The 21,094-nt window shown below is 35.9% G+C and overlaps 1 protein-coding gene across 1 annotated transcript in view; it reads right to left on the reverse strand.

Annotated features, from left to right (window-relative positions):
* Positions 1-21,094, reverse strand: part of Dopr1 (dopamine receptor-1) — a 122,645-nt gene that overhangs the window by 48,453 nt on the left and 53,098 nt on the right. Inside the window, exon 2 of the mRNA NM_001114987.1 lies at positions 2,370-2,508. Within this exon, the coding sequence (NP_001108459.1) occupies positions 2,370-2,399 (30 nt within the window). The 5' untranslated portion in view covers positions 2,400-2,508. The remainder of the gene's footprint in view (positions 1-2,369; positions 2,509-21,094) is intronic.

Here is a 21,094-nt window from a genome sequence, read left to right on the forward strand (position 1 = left end):
AAAAATAGTTATATTCTATTGAAGACAGAACAAAGACTTCTTTCGATTCAATTTATGCAATAATGACACTTTTCTCTTCCTAGAACTTTCGAAGCGTGCTTAGTGTTCTTACAAATTTATTGTACTATGTAATATTGATACAGTATATTTTTCTTTATTAAAGATCTTTTTGAAGAATTATTCGTTTTGTTATTTTCTAGTTGAAACAATTTTAATGTGAAACTCGAAATGTTTGAATGATTCTGTTTAAATAATAAAACACGTAAAAAAGAAATCGGACGGCACCGCGAACCTATATATATAGAAATAGTAACAATGACTCGCTGTCGCTGCCTGAATGCCGTTCAAGCCTCTTTACAGCCTCTTACTTCCTCATACATACATACGTACATAGATACATACAGACTCACACATACGAGTATACATAAATACAAGTGGTTACCGGTGTCCAAAATATCAACAAAGTAAATGGCATCCCCCATATTCTTGAGACATGAGTTCTAAATCTCAGTTTTATATTACAAACGCTATTGATTTTCTAATTAATTTTCAGGTTGGTGTTTTTGTTAAGCAGCTTTCGTTATTTATAGTCCGGCCGATGAAAGAATTCGTTCTTGACGTGTTATGATCGATCGGACTATGTATGTGTAATAGCTTGAAGGTGGCGTTGAGTTTGCGATTAAAGACCTTTAGTTGTTTATTTATCCCACTAACGAGCCATTCTTTTTTAACGTGTATGGGTGAACAAACTCACTGTTCACTTGATGTTGATCGGGACTTACCCGACCATCTACATTTCATAATAGGTATGCAACCTTGACACATCCATTTTGAGATACGAGGACGCAGACTCAGTTATATCGTAGAACACTAGATATTTGACAGATGCCTGAATCTTGCCTACAAAATTTTCAAGATAAGCCTACATAATAATATTTAAGTAGGATTGGTAAGAACGGAACGTATGAAAAGAGTATGGAATGGAAGTTAAGATGTGAGTGAGAGAAAATGGAAAGAAGAAAGAAGAGAATGACAGACACTTTTCACTGGTGGTAGGAGCTCTTGGAAGTCCGCACGGGTAGGTACCACCACCCCGCCCATTTCCGCCGTGAAGCAGTAATGCGTTTCGGTTCGAAGGGTGGGGTAGCCGTTGTAACTATACTGAGACCTTAGAACTTATATCTCGAGGTGGGTGGCGCGCTTACATTGTAGATGTCTATGGGCTCCAGTAACCACTTAACACCAGCAGGTGGGCTGTGAGATCGTCCACCCATCCAAGCAATAAAAAAAAAAAGAAAAAGACAGAATGACGGAGAAAAGGAAGATAGCGAGGACGGTTGAAAAATGAGCAAGACGTAATAAAAGTGTTAATTTATTATTATTATTATTATTATAAAAGATTATTTTGGAACAGTGGAAGTTTTATTTATGTGCTGCGATCCCTATTCTACATATATAAGCTCCAAAGAAGAATATTTGGTTTATGGATCCTTCCGATCCACTAACGGTGCTTTTAGGTACACCAAGCTCCGGTCATCGTTATTATTTAAGCGGGTAAATTAATCCACAGATACAGTGGCATTTTCGATCCAGTGGTAGATTCTGCGAAGCGCCACTCTTGCTAGTGTTAGTGATAGCAACATTTTCAGGTTTGAGCCCCGTGAGCTCACCTACTTGTTAGGTTTACGCTGAAATGGCCTCTCAAGGCCATCAGCTTAGGTAAGAAAAAGCATATTTGGACCGTCGGTCTACCGAGCAATTTCACCCGCTCGGTAGAAGATCTTCCCTTTGTCGTATATATCCCAAATATTAATTATCCGTTGTTTCCCCATACTTCACCTATTCTATTCCTTTGGACTTATTCCTATATTTGATACCTATTCTTTTGGACTGATAATAGGGCCTACCACGTAGTAAATGCTAGTTGGCTATCGCAAAATGGCTGTGTAATACACCAAAAACAATGAACACAGTGTAAGGTACGCGTAAGAGATGAAGTGGTGCTATACTAGGTCAATACACAAAACAGCCAAATATTAGTCACATATAAATATGATAACTTCAAATAAATTGAAGCTTTGGGTCTAGTTTGCTTTTAGATCGATCGAGTTTGCTCATTGACTAGAGACGACGAGGCTTGTGGAGAGTACTTAACGGTAGGCAGCGGCTTGGCTCTACCCCTAGCATTGCTGAAATCCATGGGCGACGGTAACCACTCGCCATCAGGTGATCTATATGCTCGTCTGCCTACACGGGCAATAAAAATTAAAAAAATGACAATAGTTACGTAAATAAGGCGGATTTTTTCGTGAACAATTTCTATTAGACACGATTACGTTGCTGCAATACAATAATGCAACTATACTCACATTCGTAGCTAAGGTGGAGGCGAACTCCATTTTAAAATGCTTCAGTGCTCCAGTTCATCTCGACTCGAGTTTTAGTGTGGATTGTCAGCTTACAACGCCATGCGATCTGTAGTAACGCCATTGCCCTTCTCTCACATATCTGAGGCAAAAAAATAGTAAAACCCATGTAAATATAATATAAATAATTGTAAATAGACATGCTTAACAAAAACCGATTTCAAATAGAAAAAAAAAAGATATTGCAAAACAAATTAATATACACTAAAAACAATAATCATCGAAATCGGTTGGCGTGATATTGAGTTATTGAGTTATTCATCTATTTGTCGCGCACGTATTTAATGCAAATTTACGACTTATATGGTTTTCTCATGGTTACCATTATCAGAATTGGACTAAATTGAAATGGGAACACACGGGAAGCGTCAGGTTTCCAATAAAAAAAGAATCATCAAAATCGATTCACCCAGTCAAAAGTTATGAGGTAACAAACATAAAAAAAAATACAGTCGAATTGTGAACCTCCCCTTTTTTGCAGTCGGTTAAAAATACGACCAGTTACTTTAAAATGTTTTTGCTAGGAACCCATCATAGAACGGCACGAATAAAACCTACTCCTCATATATCATAAGAGTTAAGGCCTGTATCCATAGGCGGTTATGAATTCCCCCGGGTCTATACCTTATGATTTTATGAGCGCTCTAGACTGTTTTACGCCGCTCGTCTTTAGAATACGCTTATATTTGTGTACATAAATAAAATCGGTAATAATTTTTATTTCTTAGGTCGCAAGGTGAGTTACCATGTAACACCGTACCTATTGTTAATTTACATAATTTTAATGCGACACATGAATTGCTTTAAGTGATTCTAGCGCGTGCCCTCTCCATCGGAACATTTTTTGTTCGAATTTATTTAAATAGGCATGTATACGCTAGGAGCCACTCCGATCCATTAACGGTGCTTTTAGGCACCACAAGCACCGGTCACCGTTCTCGTCGAACCCGTCGCTTGCGACGAAGGGCTCGACGAGCGAACTAACCCATAGACACAGCCCACTGAGTTTCTCGCCGGATCTTCTCAGTGGGTCGCGTTTCCGATCCGGTGGTAGCTTCTGCGAAGCACTGCTCTTGCTAGGGTCTGTGTTAGCAACTCTCCGGTTGAGCCCCGTGAGCTCACCTACAAACGTTAGGGTGAAGCTGAAATAGCCGCTCAAGTCTATCAGCATAGGTAGGGGAAAAAAAAGGAGCTACTCATTAAGAAGCCACGCCAAAAAGTGGAAAGTAAGCTACGCTCATAGTTAACTGTTTACGAATATAAAATTCAAGTTAATTATAAGTGCCCGATTTATGATATCGGGTTCCAGTAGTCCGTCAATCGAGATTTTTGTATTAGAATACGCTCCGTGGAATGTCCGATAACGTCCCGGAATCACAATCTGTTGCTAATGCTTTCTGACTGACATAAGGTAATGGAGTATCGTCACTAGACCCCAGGATCCAAGACTTCTGAATCACCGTAATTTAACAAAAGATACGTATAACTTTTTACTGTAATATTTTTCGGTGCAGAGCATTCGTACTGTTTACCCTCATCTAATTTTGTAATAAGCCTTGCTTAACAAACTAGTATAAGTAGCTGAAGTTTTCTTTTTATATATTAATTTCCTTTTATTGTATTATTGTGTGCTTTAATTTAATATATGTTTTTGTTGTAACTGCACTTAATTTTTTTTATTTTATAAGGCGCCCTGGGAATATTTTTTTTATTAGATCTCATACTCCCTACTGTGGCTACCGGTTGGTGTAACGCTTACTGTTACAACCACTATCCTGCTTATTTCTTTCAAGCATTACAGTTTGACAGCCGTGAAACTTTGAGAGACTATGGATTGGTCTCTAATGTTTTTTTTTTTTTCCTACCTATGCTGATAGCCTTGAGAGGCTATTTCAGCTTCGCCCTAACGTTTGTAGGTGAGCTCGCGGGGCTCAACCGGAGAGTTGCTAACACTGACCCTAGTAAGAGCAGTGCTTCGCAGAATCTACCACCGGATCGTTGTCTCTCAAAACGGTTGGCGGCATTATAAGTTTCAGTGTCCATCTACCGCCAGATGGATCGTGAAATTAAAAATCAAGTATACTAAAATGTTACCTACATATAAGAAAAAAGTACTCAGACGCAAATACAAAGGAATTCTTATAACGGAACTACAAAGGCGAAGGCTCAAATCCATCTAATACCTTCGCACTCGAATTCGAAAGGCGAAAGTTTTGTACGTTAATAATCCATATGCGAGATGCCAGGTGTAGAAACCGCCGATAATTGAAAAAAAAAGTCGATTTGAAATCCCGGGTGTGAATTTGTGAGAAATAAAAAAGATTTGCCAAAGATTTCTAACTATATTGTGTGATACATCTTTACAGTTTTTGCCAATAGTAAGGAGGGTTGTGAGCCTGCACTAAATAAAATCTACCGAATTCTGCCACAAAATAATCATGCTTAAAGATTGTCATCCTTCAAGCCGAAACGCATTACTGCTTTACGGCAGAAATAGGCAGGGTGGTGATACCTACCCGTGCAGGTTCACAAGAGGTCCTACCACCATTAATTACGCAAATTATACTTTTGCGGGTTTGATTTTTATTACACGATACTAATCTTTCACCATGGAAATCAATCGTGAACATTTGCTAAGGACATACTTCATTAGAAAAATTAGTTACTTGCCAGCGGAATTCGAATACCGGTGCATCGGTAGATACGAATGCACCAAACGTCTTACCCTTTAGTCCACGACGACTTCCAATGAGTCCAAAATATTGTGAGCTATTCACACCATTATTATTTAATCCTTAATTCCAAGCCAGGTGTGTTAGACAAGTTAATGACGAGAAAACCGACCTAAAATGCTTCCCGACGATTACCCCATTATTAACCGTACTTATAGGTCACCAGTAGACTCATAAACATTTATGTACTAAATCCTTATAACACACGAGAAGTCGTGAATACAAAGTATCTGTAAATACCTTTCGCTTTGGAACTAGGATTTATTTGCCTTTTAATCAATGCCGCCGAAAACAATTGCTACTAAGCTCGTTGATAGCAACACATTCTTAGTTTGAATGGCATATTTTAAATCCCCCATCATTACTTCTAAGATTTGCCAAATGATGACGCATGTCGTCAGCATATAGAGGAAGGACCGTTATAGGAAACATCAAAAATCTTTGTGAGACCAAACGCAAGTAGCAGTATCTTCAACGGAGATTTAAATAAAGGGCTTGCTACTGTTTAGCATTGATTTAATTACGTAAGACGATCCGTTCTCTCCGATCATATCGAACTCGCCTTTGCTAAGAATTCTGAAGTTTCAATCATCACGATTGATGATTTCTATGGATACCGAATACAGCAATACATCAGTTCACTTTTTGCCCCCAACTACGTAAAGCTGTAACTTAGGTTGGATCGATACGAATGGTTTGCTAAATTCTCTCCGCAGACATCGTAGTCGTGCAAGGTAAATGAGCATTCAATCTCATTTGCAATTGATTCAAGCCATGTTTCAATAGGGTAAACATCGATTTGAACTCCCTTATTTTCCGATATAGCCACGTTTCTTTTTGACGGTATAACAACTGCTAATACAATACGCGCAATACATTTCAGACTTAGACCTCCAGTCTCAAGGTATTGGTGGTTATTACTAATAACAACACAACAAAATTAGACACAAAATACGTTAGAAAACCTAGGATTTCCCCACAACTTACGTATACGGATGAATCCAATTATAATTGTAGACATTTACCACCCAGGACATTTAAAATCGATAAGTGACGTCACTGTTTCCGAATTGTTAATTTTATGTCCTAAACTCTTTTACTGTAATATAGATAAGTATAAGCTTAGAAATAAATCTGGGTGTCTCTACGTAAGGGCTTTAAAGGAAATGGCTGGAGTGCTGTCAAATGACCAATGCTAATAATGACTATTCACTTTGTATACTCATAGTGAGGTCTTTGTAGATAGTTTCTGAAATTTCTTTGTTAATTTTATTGATAACATTTTATTTACATAGAGAAAGCTTACTAAGATCAAATATATTTTTAATTTTTTTTCTCCAAAGCTTAATGCACGGTAAATACTGGGCTCGCATAAGGTACTATCATCAACCTCCCTATTTTTTGAAGTAGCAATTTTTATATCATTTAAAAACTCATTAATTCTATTGACAAATTTCAGGAAAACTCACAACTCGTTTTAAGATTAATTAATAAAGTAAGTAGTAAAGCTATATATTAATCTATGTATCATAATATGTACCACAAAGAGAGCTCTGAGAATTTATTCAAGATGATTCCATCCGTATAACGCTCTAAGAAAACTCAATAAGCTATTTCATGTATGTAGTCATCATGTTCTAGAATAAATCGATTCTATTAAATCGATTTGTCGCAGAAATACGAATCCCCACTGAGGTTCTATACTTCGTCAAACACGCTATAATAGCTCAAAGCCCATATTAACGTCACAAGTGTTTGGTCATACTCATCGCAAATTGCTTAGACTCTTCAAGTTTCTAAGGGGAATATCGATTTTTTCTTCTGGTAATATGTAGGTACTCAATATAAAAATGTCCTGTGTTGAATTGTGTTTTATGGGCTGTGTAATTTATAGGAAAGCAGGTCTTTAGCTAGTTCATTTTTAAAATTCATTATATTTCATACAGTAAGCTGTCTTTATTCAACCGTGGTTTTGAGAAAACAATGTCATAGACGGTGCATGGATAAGTCCATTGACATTTTCATATTAATCGGTCTATAGTGTATCTCTACTTCTGAGTTTTAGATTAGGTTAACTATTTAACGTGTGGTTTTATTTAGTGTTTTAGTTTTAGATGTTTCACTTAAATTACATTCGAGAGATTCGGCGTGAGACTGAAGACGCCTCCCGAGAATGTCATGGTTAAACTGCACTAATGCACTAATATGCACCTTCTTGCGGCGTTACCTCGCTCTGAGGCGTTCCATTTAAGGCTTGAAGTGCAAGCGAGAGCGCGCAACGAGCGATAAAGAGGCACAATCGGCCTCCGTGTTCGGCAGCGTTCGACATGTGTCTCTCTCCTACTTGAGTGAGCGTTGCATTCGCGTGGACAGCTGCTATACAATAATACATCGTCAAGTATAAAGTTCAGTGAAAAATGAATGTGGTGTCAATTGTCCATACAAAATATCTATCAAACAAATAAAATTAAAATTTTCTTTTGAAAAATGAAACCATTCCATTAGTATTTTCTTATGACGATGTCACGTTCAACTATCGTCAGTAAACCGACTTTACAGACAACCGATTTTTTTTATTGCTTTAATGGGTGGACGAGCTCACGGCCCACCTGGTGTGAAGTGGTTACCGGAGCCCATAGACATCTGCAACGCAAATGCCGCCACCTACCTTCAGGTATAGTTCTAAGGTCTCAGTTTCTACAGTATAACGGCCCACCCTTCAAACCGAAACGCATTACTGCTTTACGGCAGAAATAGGCAGGGTGGTGGTACCTACACGTGCGGACTCGCAAGACGTCCTACCATTAGTAAACCATTTCAAAGAGCGCAGAAATTCCTTTCGTGAACTTATGTAACTACCGTTATTAAGACTTAGGCGGAACTGTCTTCATACAATTTAATTAAAAATCCGAACTTATGTATGTCTCAAGTTGGGTGACGGAATTCACGTTATGATATCTATTGTTTCATGAAACACCCAAAAATCGATAGATCGTGCCCAAGTCTATCTTACTACTAATGATAATTAACTAAGTGATAAACCTTGGATTTGAAAACTAGTTGTTTTATTAAATAAAAAGTGAGATAGTACGGTCTTTATAGATCTTACATATAAGCTCGCTTACCCGTCCAACAATTTGTTTGCATGCCGGGCATAAAGATTTTGTCTACTCATTATCCAAGCTGACTTCAAATAAATATCAACTTGAAATACTTAATACCTATACTCAAAGCCTTCTTATACCAGTCAATATCAGAGCAGAGTACTTCATTCGAAGATACACATAAACTTCTGAACCTTATGAAGTACTTATCAAACCTAACAAGGGCCCTTAAAGAGAAATGTATGAACTGTATAGCGTAGGGAACACTCATAAAGTAATTTATTAATAAATAAATCAATTAATAAATCGCGCACTGTCACCTGTGTGCGAGTTTTTAACGTTCTCGATAGCGTAAAAGTTAACTCAAATTTGTATGGAGTTGCATCTTTTGGATTTTATAGTTCTTGTAATCTTTTAGCGACAAGACAGATCATTGTAAATATTTTTGTGTTGAGTGCATGTTCGTTAATTTTGTTTTTCGGTTAATGCGGTATACATAAAAGCATACACAATCAATCAGTAAAAAAATAGATACACTACTTAGGAACTGAAGGAAAATGGGGTCAAACTAATAGTCCGAGTAAGCGGAAAATATTGTCATTTTAGTGTGATCATTTTTTGCGAGTTCGTGGAATGAAACGTGAAGACAGTCGACTTTTAACGCTATATTGTTAGAGACTGGTGTTAATATACTTATATATTATAGTATCAACAAATAATTCATTCCATATTGTATTTATCGTTGTATAGTTTGACTCCGAAGTTGTTTTACTTTCAAATTTGCATTGGTACCAAGTGCAATGTCTGAATGGCACGCCACAATATATAATATAATGATTGGTGTTAATATACTTATATATTATAGTATCAACAAATAATTCATTCCGTATTGTATTTATCATTGTATAGTTTGACTCCGAAGGCATTTTACTTTCAAATTTGCATTGGTACCAAGTGCAATGTCTAAATGGCACGCTACAATATATAATATAATGATTGGTGTTAATATACTTATATATTATAGTATCAACAAATAATTCATTCCGTATTGTATTTATCATTGTATAGTTTGACTTCGAAGGCATTTTACTTTCAAATTTGCATTGGTACCAAGTGCAATGTCTAAATGGCACGCTACAATATATAATATAATGATTGGTGTTAATATACTTATATATTATAGTATCAACAAATAATTCATTCCGTATTGTATTTATCATTGTATAGTTTGACTCCGAAGGCATTTTACTTTCAAATTTGCATTGGTACCAAGTGCAATGTCTAAATGGCACGCTACAATATATAATATAATGATTGGTGTTAATATACTTATATATTATAGTATCAACAAATAATTCATTCCGTATTGTATTTATCATTGTATAGTTTGACTCCGAAGTCATTTTACTTTCAAATTTGCATTGGTACCAAGTGCAATGTCTAAATGGCACGCTACAATATATAATATAATAATAATTGGCGTTAATATACTTATATTTATAGTATCAACAAATAGTTCATTCCGTATCATATCGTTGTATAGTTTGACTCCGAAGTCATTTTACTTTTAAACTAGCGACCCGCCCTCGCTTCGCTTCGGAAACATAAAAACACAAATGAAACCAAAAAAAAAAAAAAAAGTAGCCTATGTTCATTAGGGACAATGTCGGCTTCTAATGGAAAAAGAATTTTTCAAATCGGTCCAGTAGTTTCGGAGCCTATTCGAAACAAACAAACAAACAAATCTTTCCTCTTTATAATATTAGTATAGATTTGCATTGATATCTAGTGCAATGTCTTAATGGCATAATGGCAAAGCTCAAGTTCGTATTCGAAAAATATGCTTACAGAGAACGCTATTGTTTCTTTTTCAATATGATAGAACTTTTGTGCGGTTGTCTGAAATAGGCAGATATATTATTGGATATATGCCGCACATTATTGGAGAGGATTCAGAGACCCGTTTCGACTAAACTGGGAGGATCATTGACACCGAATATAATATTGTAATAAGTAATCTCCATAAGCTGTCTCTAAATGATCGAAATCCAACCATAATACCTCCGACCGTTAGGTTAGAATTCATTTGACATGTCATTTGTAAAGTTGCTATTGAATAAATAGTACTAAATAATAATAAAAGCAGTTAAGGCCCAGAAGTGAAGTGGAAGTTTAACTGATTTGTCTTTGCTTATTTGTTTATTCTTTATAGGTTTTTAGTTCAAAATAAAATCAGATGTACTAAAAATGGTACTTAATGGAAAACGAGAGAAGTTCTTTTCAAAACAAATATAAAACAAACGAAGTTTTTTCTTGTTCTGCAAATAAAGCATTTCATAGTAGTCATTAGTGAAGGGAAAAATCTGCTACAGTTTCCCGTAACGAACCAACTTTGATTGTTTTTATAATAAACAAAGATAAAGTCTGCATTTTGTTATTCGCTTTCGAAAATTTAGTGCTATGAATATTGTTTTATGTATAACTAAAATATCAAAGACCATTTATTTCTTGAATTTAAAAAAGGCATGTTTTATAATGTATACTTAATATTATAAAGCTGAAGAGTTGGTTTGTTTGTTTGTTTGTTTTAATTGCTTAGATGGGTGCACGAGCTCACAGCCCACCTGGTGTTAAGTGGTTACGGGAGCCCAAGGACATCTACAACGTAAATGCGCCACCCACCTTGAGATATAAGTTCTAAGATCTCAGTAAAGTTATAACGGCTGCCCCACCCTTCAAACCGAAACGCATTACTGCTTCAGGGCAGAAATAGGCAGGGCGGTGGTACCTACCCATGCGGACTCATAAGAGGTCCTACCACCAGTAATTCTATCAATGTTAGATAGCCCATTTATCGATAACATCACGCTAAGACCAATGCAGCCGAATTGATAACTTATCCTTTTGAAGTCGGTTAAAAAGCGTGATTTTAATAGCTCCTTAAATAGCTCCTTAGCATTCTATTATTCAAAAATATTTTCACTTTCCACGTAAATGAAGAGGTGGGTAATATTTAACGTTATGCCAAAGTAACTATTCCACGCGGACGAAGTCGCGGGCAAAAGCTTTTTTTTTTGTTTAAATGTGTGGACGAGCTCACAGCCCTCCTGGTATTAAGTAGTTACTGAAGCCCATAGACATCTACAACGTAAAATGCGCCACACACCTTGAGATATAAGTTCTAAGGTCTCAGTATAGTCACAACGGCTGTCCCACCCTTCAAACCGAAAGGCATTACTGTTTTAAGGCAGAAATAGGCGGGGCGGTGGTACCTACCCGTGCAGACTCACAAGAGGTCCTATCACCAGTAAATAAGTATAGTTAGTATATAATAAAATACTGTTTATCCTACGATAATAAAAAATAATTGGTAGGACATAATTTATGCAATTAAAAATATTTAAGCAAAATGTAGTTTATATAATGAATTGGTTGAAGGTGAGTTCGTGAACACATCAAATTAAAATCTGTATTAGCCTAAATAAACAGAATTCGCATTCCTGATGTTACTTATCACTGACTCTGTGGAGCATTAATTAGCGCCTCTGTCTGCTGTGCTAAGAGTCATGGGTTCGATAACCACGTCGAGCAAATATTTATGTGATGTTTTTGGTTTTTTTTGAAGTTTTTTTTGTTCTTTGTCTGGGTGTTTAATATTGCATCCTTGCATGTGTTAAAAGTACATAAGCCCGCACTGGTCGATACCACTTTCCTAACTATTACTCCCGCTAGGTAATCATGGACCCCGTCTTAAAGGGCTAAGACAGCAGCTCTGTGATTTCCGCTACCATTTTAACAGACAGATCTCACCTTGAGTGATTAGCATTAGTGAGTAATTAGCATCGCTTTTCAGCCACTCTAGAATCAAAGCCAAGCCATTCTCTACTGTATAAACAAGCTACTGTCTACTGTTTGCAAACAAAACGATTAAATTGGCAGTCTGAACTAATCCCTTGTCAACCCAAAGCCCTACCTTAAATACAATGGACTACAGAATGTGAGCCATTGAGTATGATTAACTAAACAGAGAAGCTCATTTTCTCTTAAAGTCAGTAATTTGTAACTTGTTTGTTTTTACTGATGGTAAGACGTCTTGCAAGTCCGCACGGGTAGATACCAGCAGCCTACCTGTTTGTGCTGCTTTACATTATGTCAGGGCGAAAACTATTAGCAAACCAAATTTATATAAAGCCGGCATTGTGGCTTGATTCCGAAGACATATCAGCCAGACAGAATTACTAACTTGTGTGTATTAATGACAAAGGGAAGATCTTCCCACGATCAGGTGAAATTGTTCGATAGACTGACGGTCCGAATCTTATTTGTTCGGAATTAATACTCATCTTAAAAAATCGTTCCTGAGATTCAGGCATCTGCCATTTTGCATCAGACATCTTGTGTCCTATGATAGCCCGCTACACTTACTTATTCATAATATTAATATGGGAGTATAGGTTAGCGTAGATAGGCTTCCCATAAGGCGAACCGACGACCCTTTGAAGTTCATGGGGATCCGTTGGATGCAAAGAGCGCAGGACCAATGGTTGTGGCGAGGTTTGGGGAGGCCTATATCCAGTAGTGGATGTCTGTGGGCTCATAGGTAGATAGATTAGGAAACTAAAAACTACATCGTGAATATCACCGGCCGCTTTAACAGATGAGCCGAAATGTTTAATTAGTCCATATCTCAGAACCATACACTATGATTCACTTTATTATGAATAACGCTGTAGGGATATACGACGTTGAGAAGATCTTCCACGGAGCGGGTGATATTGCTCGGTAGACCGACGGTCCAAATGTTGTTGTTCAGAACTTCTACATGTGCAAGCTTATCTTGAAAATGTCATAAGCGAGATTCAGGTATTTGTCAAATATCTTGTATTGTATGATGGCCACAACGCAAGCATAGAAGAATACAATAAGCAATAATAAAAAAAGTGTATTTAATTTATTGGAGTTAAACAAATTTACGCCTTACGAAATTAAAGTCTGTAATACATTAAAAAGGAGTGACATGAATATGAATAGAAACGAACATATTCTCTTATAAATACAAATTGGATTGTGTTTTGCGCATCTGTTTGATTGATTGGTTGTACTCAAAGTAAATACAAACGTATACTGAGCCTTCAAATGTATTTAGGTACTGTGAAACGAATAATTTTTCTGTTGAGTTTGAGGTTTTTGTGCTTTAGAAATCTATGCCAATTTGCGCTGGACCTTTTTAATGCCCTTTTTGAAGAAGCGAGATGTATGGAAGTCAACAAACTCTCAAACGCAATTTGTACGGCCTGTTGGATATTGAATATTTTGCTACGAATCACCAATCTAATGGTTCAAATTTTGGAAAAAGTAGAAGTTTGGGCGAAAAGGAGTGCAAGGTTTGGTGAGTACAGTGGATGACGCAAAACTTCCAATATTGGCTCTAAGCAATGTCCTGTAGGAACAGCGGGGACATGCGATAAATCAAAGCTGACCGGAGATTCGCAAGCTTCTCTATCATTGTGTCATCGCAGTAGACGTCCGCAGCAATGCTGAAGAAATTTAGCAAAAAACAGTTATAAATTATATCAGCACTAGTCCACCCAAAAGTGAGCATTTTTAGGGATAATTTTTCGTTTGGGGCATTGCCTAGCCACTGAACTGACACGACGACCGCTCACGATTACTAAACATAATCTATTTCTCATAGTCAATGACAATGCAGTCCAAATATTCTTCGTTTCTGTGTCTGGCAACGCTAGACATAGCCCAACGCGCTCATCGCACTGGCGAAAGATTCTGAAGAGACCGAAACAGGTTGAAATCTGAGGGTGCAAGGTCAGGACTATATGGCGGATGCATTAACACCTCCCAGCCAAACTCTTTTAATTTTTGCTGAGTGGCTAAAGATGTGTGAGGTCTAGCGTTATCATGATAAAAAACCACACCCCTGCTGTTGATTAATTCCAGCCACTTTCTCTCAATTTCTTGCTTTAATCTCATCAGTTGTTCGCAGTAGAGTTCAGAATCGATGGTCCTGCCTAATGGTAACAGCTTATAATGAATAATGCCCTTCCAATCCCACCACACACACAGCATCACCTTGTTGCGAGTTAACCCGGGTTTTGCCACAGTCTGTGAAGCCTACCCGGCCTTTGACCACGTCCTTTTTCGCAGGTTCTTGTTGTACGTGGTCCAATTTTCATCAACAGTTATCAGCTTCTTAAAAAATGGTTCAGTTTCATTACGTCGTAACAAAGAATCACAAATGAGTACACGGTTCATTAGGTTTCTTTCAGTGAGCTCGAGAGGTACCCAAATATCGAGCTTTTTTGTGTACCCAGTCTTTTTAACTTTATTTTTCAAATGCGCTAAAACTGTTTTGTGTTCAATTCCCAGTTCTTTAGCGACGTCGTAACCGATCTTGCTCCACTTTTTCAAAAATGGCATTCATTTTATCCGTAATAGGGTTAAACAGACAGGCAGACATTGCACTAGGTCCATAAACATCTCTTTTTTTTTCGCTGCTTGCGTTGCAATTTCACTTTTTTTGTAGTAAAATTTTTAAATGTAATTTCTTCATTATATTCACTCATTTTGACAGTACGAAAAATAAATAAAAATCACATATTTTCCTGATTTGAATTTGGAATTATATTCTTTAAAATTTTAACCTTTAATGATACCAAAACCAGCCAGATACAAATAGTATACAGATTTTATTACAAGTTCATACATACTATAATTCGAAAGGACTTTTCCCCAACCTATTAATATAAAGATCCTTTCATGATACGTTTCTGATAATTTCTCTATGACTCCCGTAAAACTGTTAAATGCTGCAGGACACGCAGTATTCGACAGACTTGAAAGCTTTTAATGTCTGTTTTGTGACGAGATGTATATTTTATTTTCATTGTAATAAAGTTGAATTAAAGTAAATTTAAATTGTGTAGCCTTTTTATTGATTTAATCTGCTAGAGTAATTAAATAAAAATAATGTTTATTACTTTCATTTTATAAATATGGCACCGACATGTTATAACATCAGGACAATTACAAGTAGCACATACGCTGATCTCACATTAAATGCTAACACGATTACAGATACCGACTGCAGTGGTCAAACAAGCGGTTCATAGTGGTTTATGAGTATTGAAGTAATAAACGAACCGTTAATAAAGCTTGGATAAGGTTCGTAGAGTTTACAATGACGATTAATAACGCATTTATTTTAAATGATACTTAATATTCACGTATGTTACTATTTTGTACTGAATCATTTTATCACACAATTATAAAGTATAAATGAAAGTATATCTAATATTTTTTTTAATTTGTTCACAGCACTACGGCAAAACTTTGCTAAATCAAAAACATATCATTTATATAATAATATGTAGAATTGGGATCGTGACACATAAAATAATCCCACAGTTAACTTTTACTCTTCACACTTTTATTCTTCTTTTCTCATATCTTCTTTATTCATCATTATCCTGCTCTTCTCCCAGTCACCTGGTGTCGGCGTAACATGCTTTCTCGATCTTCAAATTCAAACCTTCTTTGTTATAATAATTAAAAATTAATTAACACTTTTATTACGCCTTGCTCATTTTAACCGTCTTGGCCATCTTCCTTTTCTATGTCATTCTCTTTTCCCTTTCTTACCGTTTTTTTTCACTCATATCTTAACGCTCCGTTTCACACTCTTTTCATACGTTCCATTTATACTAATCCTACATATATTAAACCCATCGTTAAGCCCTTCTGTTTAATTTTATATCTCTGTTTGAGCTAAAGTAGTTTCGGATTTGTGGCTCGTATAAAAATTCATAGAACAATACCATTTGAACAAGTTTCACATGAACTCCCAAGACGCGCGTCTGCGTAAGCCTTCTTATCAGTTGATCCCAAAAACTCCTCGGGGCATTATTATTTTCACATTTACTTATATTCCGGCTTTTCGCGAAAGTAATTCTGTTCGAGCATAAAAATAAGTGAGAAACGACTTTGGTTCGGCATATCGGGGATACAGTTTAGTAAATAGCTTCGTGAGAGCCCGGGTCATGTCTGAATTACTATGTTACTAAACCAACATTTTTGGCTTTTGGGTTCGCTCAGGGGAGAAATGAGTGTAGGTTGTATATTGCCTTTATTATCTCTACCTATCTTTTTGTATTTTACATTTGCATAACACATAATCAAGCCTTGATTATTATCAATACTATTAACAAAAGTTGAAGTTTAATTGTTGTATCCAGGATTGCAGGAACGTGCATACCATTCAAGTTGCTGAAATCAAGATGCTAAGGTGGATGTGCGGCGTGACTAGGCTCAATAATATCCGCAACGAGTATGTACATGCGTGGAAGCCTAGGTGTACGGGACATCGCCGACAAGATGCAGAAGAGTAGGCTGAGATGGTATGGTCACGTAAAAATGAAGCCACCTGACTACATCGGAAATTTGGCACTGTTGCTGCGGACAGTCGAAAACCTAGAGGTAGACCCAAGACAAGGTGGAAGGATGTAGTGCTTAAAGACAAAAGGGAATGCAATGTTGCTGACGAGGATGCAGAAGACAGAGCAAAGTGGAGGAATAAAGTAAGGAAAGCTGACCCCACCACCATGTGGGATAAATAGCTGGGAAAAGAGAATTTCAGTGTTGTATCTTTTATATCATTGAGTACTTCAATACACACTTGATCATGTGAGAACTACTTATCTAAATAAGTACTATTGGTCAATTACACCATCATTTCTTCATTTCTTCTTCTATATTTAAAAACATCATCATTTCTTTCATTTATAACTCATTTTCGAGTAGTTGAGAGAGATAAGAAGAGAGATAAGAGATGGATTTCTGATAAAAGAAACGTGATGAAATGGTTCTTGGCGTACATAAAGATAAGGTTGCAAACAAAATAATTTGTAAATAGAAAAAGAGAAACATTTTTAATGATAGTTCTTTTGTGATTTATAACAAGACATAAAAATTAAAAGTAATCTCTGTAATGTCCTGATTTTTTACAAGTATAATAATAAATCAGTGGTTCTTATATACTTATAGTGATAAACAAGACAAGCTACTAAGATAGTGCTACACTTAAATTTCAGTAATGCATTTAGGAAAAATAAAATTTCACCAAAAACAAAATGAGCAGAACAAAATCTTCAAGATTAGCATTAACCAAATTATTAATGTAATCTATTCCCCAGACTGAACAGGCAATTTGGATTGTGGAAATCGCCCCTTAAATAGTCAAGGCTTACCTTAATCGACGGAGATTCCTCTCCGGTAGATACGAGCATTACAGACTTTATGGAAACTGTCCTAATTAAAACATTCCACTGATGTTCCGGTCATCAAAGTCAACTAAATTAATCTTCAGATTGGCTTGGTTTATTCAGTATAGTAAAAAAAAACTTATACAGAATCTTAAAAGCGAAACTGGAGAAAAGTTTTAACTGGTACATTTAAAAACAAATTTTTTTATCGTAAGAAAATGGAGAACATTCTTGGGTAACTTAGAAAATACAATGCTGAGGCAATACGTTATGAATAATTTTGTAATGTAATGTAGTGTAATATTTCAACCTACATTTTTACTGTTTAACTCCAATGTCTGCCACTTTTCGCTTTTGTTCTAGACGGGAATGAGCTTTCGCGTCTCCTGATGTTAAGTCACCGTGGTTCATAAACATAACAATGTGAATGCCGGCTTGAATGGCTAAGTTTGAAACGTGAATTGAACGCTCAACTCTATTGTACGACAACTGAAGTCTTTGAAACGACATGATCGATAGACCTAGCGTTTAGCTCATAATAAGATCCTACAAGAAATCCAAACTACTATTAGTAGTCTGGTCTAGTATGAAATTAGTAGCCTATTTATAATTCTGTCTCAAACCAACTGAATATCTCTTACGGGTATTAATTATCATTAAAAGTTACAATCGAAGGCATGAGTGGATAAAGGGGATATGATACAATTTGTTAATGATGTAAAAACCACAACATACTTTTGTTACTTATTTTTGAGATATTAAGCATTTGTGGAAACGTTTTTTTTTTATTGCTTATTTGGGTGGACGTGCTCACAGCCCACCTGGTGTTAAGTGGTTACTTGAGCCCATAGACATCTACAACCTAAATGCGCCACCCACCTTGAGATAAGTTCTAAGGTCTCAGTACAGTTACAACGGCTACCCCACCCTTCAAATTACTGCTTCACGGCAGAAATAGGCAGGGCGGTGGTACCTACCCGTGCGGACTCACAAGAGGTCCTACCACCAGTGAAAACGATTATTTATTTTTCATTTTTTAGTTGAATTTCAATATTTTTATTATAATTTTTTAATTTTTTTTTAAACATTGAGTTGCCATCGGTCCTTAATAAGTAGACCACGTTTCGAGTTAATCCGACGTTTTGAAGGGGGTCAAAATCATGTTCAAAGATTTCGTTACAAACATACATACATACGTCTGAAGCTAATAAAAGCGTATTAAAAATAGGTAGACTGCCCATGAAACGTCAAAATACGCAATCGACAAACGAATATGTTCATTTTATTCTCTAAAAGAGAAAATCCGGACAAAATAAAAGGAAAGCTAAATCTTTTTACGTCGTGTATTGTGACGTGAAGGTTTCCGTCGAAATAACGATTCTGTCCGGTTTGCAAATACGATTTTTAGGCTAATATAGTAGAACTTTTGTACCATTGGACTTCGCATTTGAAAACACGAATTGAAAGTGTTGCGAAATTTTCAATAAATTTCCGATACCACTAAAAATTTTGCTCTAAGCGTGTAGTTAAACTCACTGTGAGCTTAACTACCCGGTTAGAGCACCTTTAAGCTTAGTGCTGGTGGTTTAATGGTTACAAAGTGAATGCCTTGAAACACAAGGTAAAATTTTCAATTGTTCTTTTTAATGGCTGCTTCGTTTTGGAAATAGATAGAATGATGATTTAATGGCGTATGGTTTATTTATGATACAATTGCACATAATTCGATTAGCTATTATTATTATTATTACTATTCCTAGCTACCAAAACTATCATAAAGCCAATTTTAAACATTACCTACCCATCATATACAAAGGCCAGTCATTGATTGAAGTTAAATTGTTTTATACTTATCTATTATTTTGTATATATTATGAGCATTCACGAAATTGGCAAATCAATAAATTGTTCGACACAATATCATTGAAGTATTCAATGCCATTGATACCAAAAGATCTTTTGAAGCCGCATCAACGCACACGCGTAGCGTAATCATCAGACGCAGACGCAAGAGCAAATTATAATTTTAGCATACGCTGAATGAGAGCCATAGGTAAAGCCCACGCGGGCACTGTAGTGGAAACTCTTTCCATTCCACTGAATTTTCTCGCCCAGGCACACGGGACGCTTTGAACTTATTTTCCACTCTGGGAATTTGTTTTCTTTCACTGGCAAGCCCCATTTAAGAACGCGCCGTTAAAAGTTGAGGTATTATTGGCTGCTTTTGTTTGTGGGAAACAATTTGATTTTTATTTGAAGATTAGTCGTCGGTAAAATTTTGTTTAGTTTTGAAGTTGCAAAAGCCTGATGAGGTAAACATTGTTGAGCTAAAGCTTACGCCAAAATATGGGTATTTTTAGGAAGAGCGTGTAGTTGTCTTGATATAAAATATTATGTCGTAGAAAAAAATTTGTACATGACCAAATTAAAATACATAACTCTGATGATTACTCATAATCGTTTTGTGAATGAAGTAGGTAAGTTCCAGCTAAGTATGTTCCAATGAGTGATTACCAAAACAACTCACGCCAAACACGAAATTGAATTAAAATATCACAGCAAAATTATTATTCATTAACTACCTCGCATAATCAAAAACGGTATTCCGGTATTCAGCTAACCTTAATAAATGGAATTAGATAATTAAAATTCGGGTTACGAACCAGGACGAGGTATGAAAAGTTTATCAAATTACAAAGGTCGCTTGGATTCTTACCCTCAAAGATGCATATAAACTCCTTTATTGAATATAATTGGACAAACATTTTGGAAGGCTTAGCAGTGATTTTATTTTTTTTGTTTTTTACTTTGGGAAGCACAAGTATCACTTTCAATCAATGATAATCAAGATACGCTTCTGATTTAATAAAAGAAATAGATGTATGACGCCGAGATAATCCGGTAAAATAAGTATGTGGATGTTTTTATAATTTTTCATTTTTAGCGGGTAGGTAGCCATCATAGAACACAATATTAGATTAGACAGATCCCTGAATCTCGCTCATGACATTTTCTAGATAAATTTGCATATATACAAGTTCCGTACAACAACATTCGGACCGTCGGTCTACCGAGAAATTTAACTCGCTCGGTTGAAGATCTTCCGTTTGCGAACTTATAGTCTAAGAAAACTGCACACACAAGAAATTGTGATTAGGATTCTTTCAAACTGCTATCTACGACAATACTTTGTAAAACATTCTTAAAGTTTTTAAACTAGTTTCAATTTTATAGTCAAGCGGTATCTCTCGATTTGGAAATTAAATTTCATTCAAAGCTGACTATATTAGCTTAGATGGATAGAAATATGGAATAGTAGATAAAAAATACTAATAAATTCTAAATACACATATCGTCTTCTCGCATTAAAACTGTACAATCTCAAAACTAACAAAATTTGACAGGAGAGTGTTTTAAAGGTTTGACATATGATATTTTTAATATTAATCATCTTTGTAACATTTATTTTTTAGTTTTTACTAGTTACATTATCTGTCTTTTAAAGTAAGATAAAATTATGTATTAATTTTGTTAATAGTAGTCAAAATATAGGTAAA

This window comes from Bombyx mori, chromosome 26 (assembly GCF_030269925.1).
Source record: "Bombyx mori chromosome 26, ASM3026992v2".
Taxonomy (NCBI): Eukaryota; Metazoa; Arthropoda; class Insecta; order Lepidoptera; family Bombycidae; genus Bombyx; species Bombyx mori.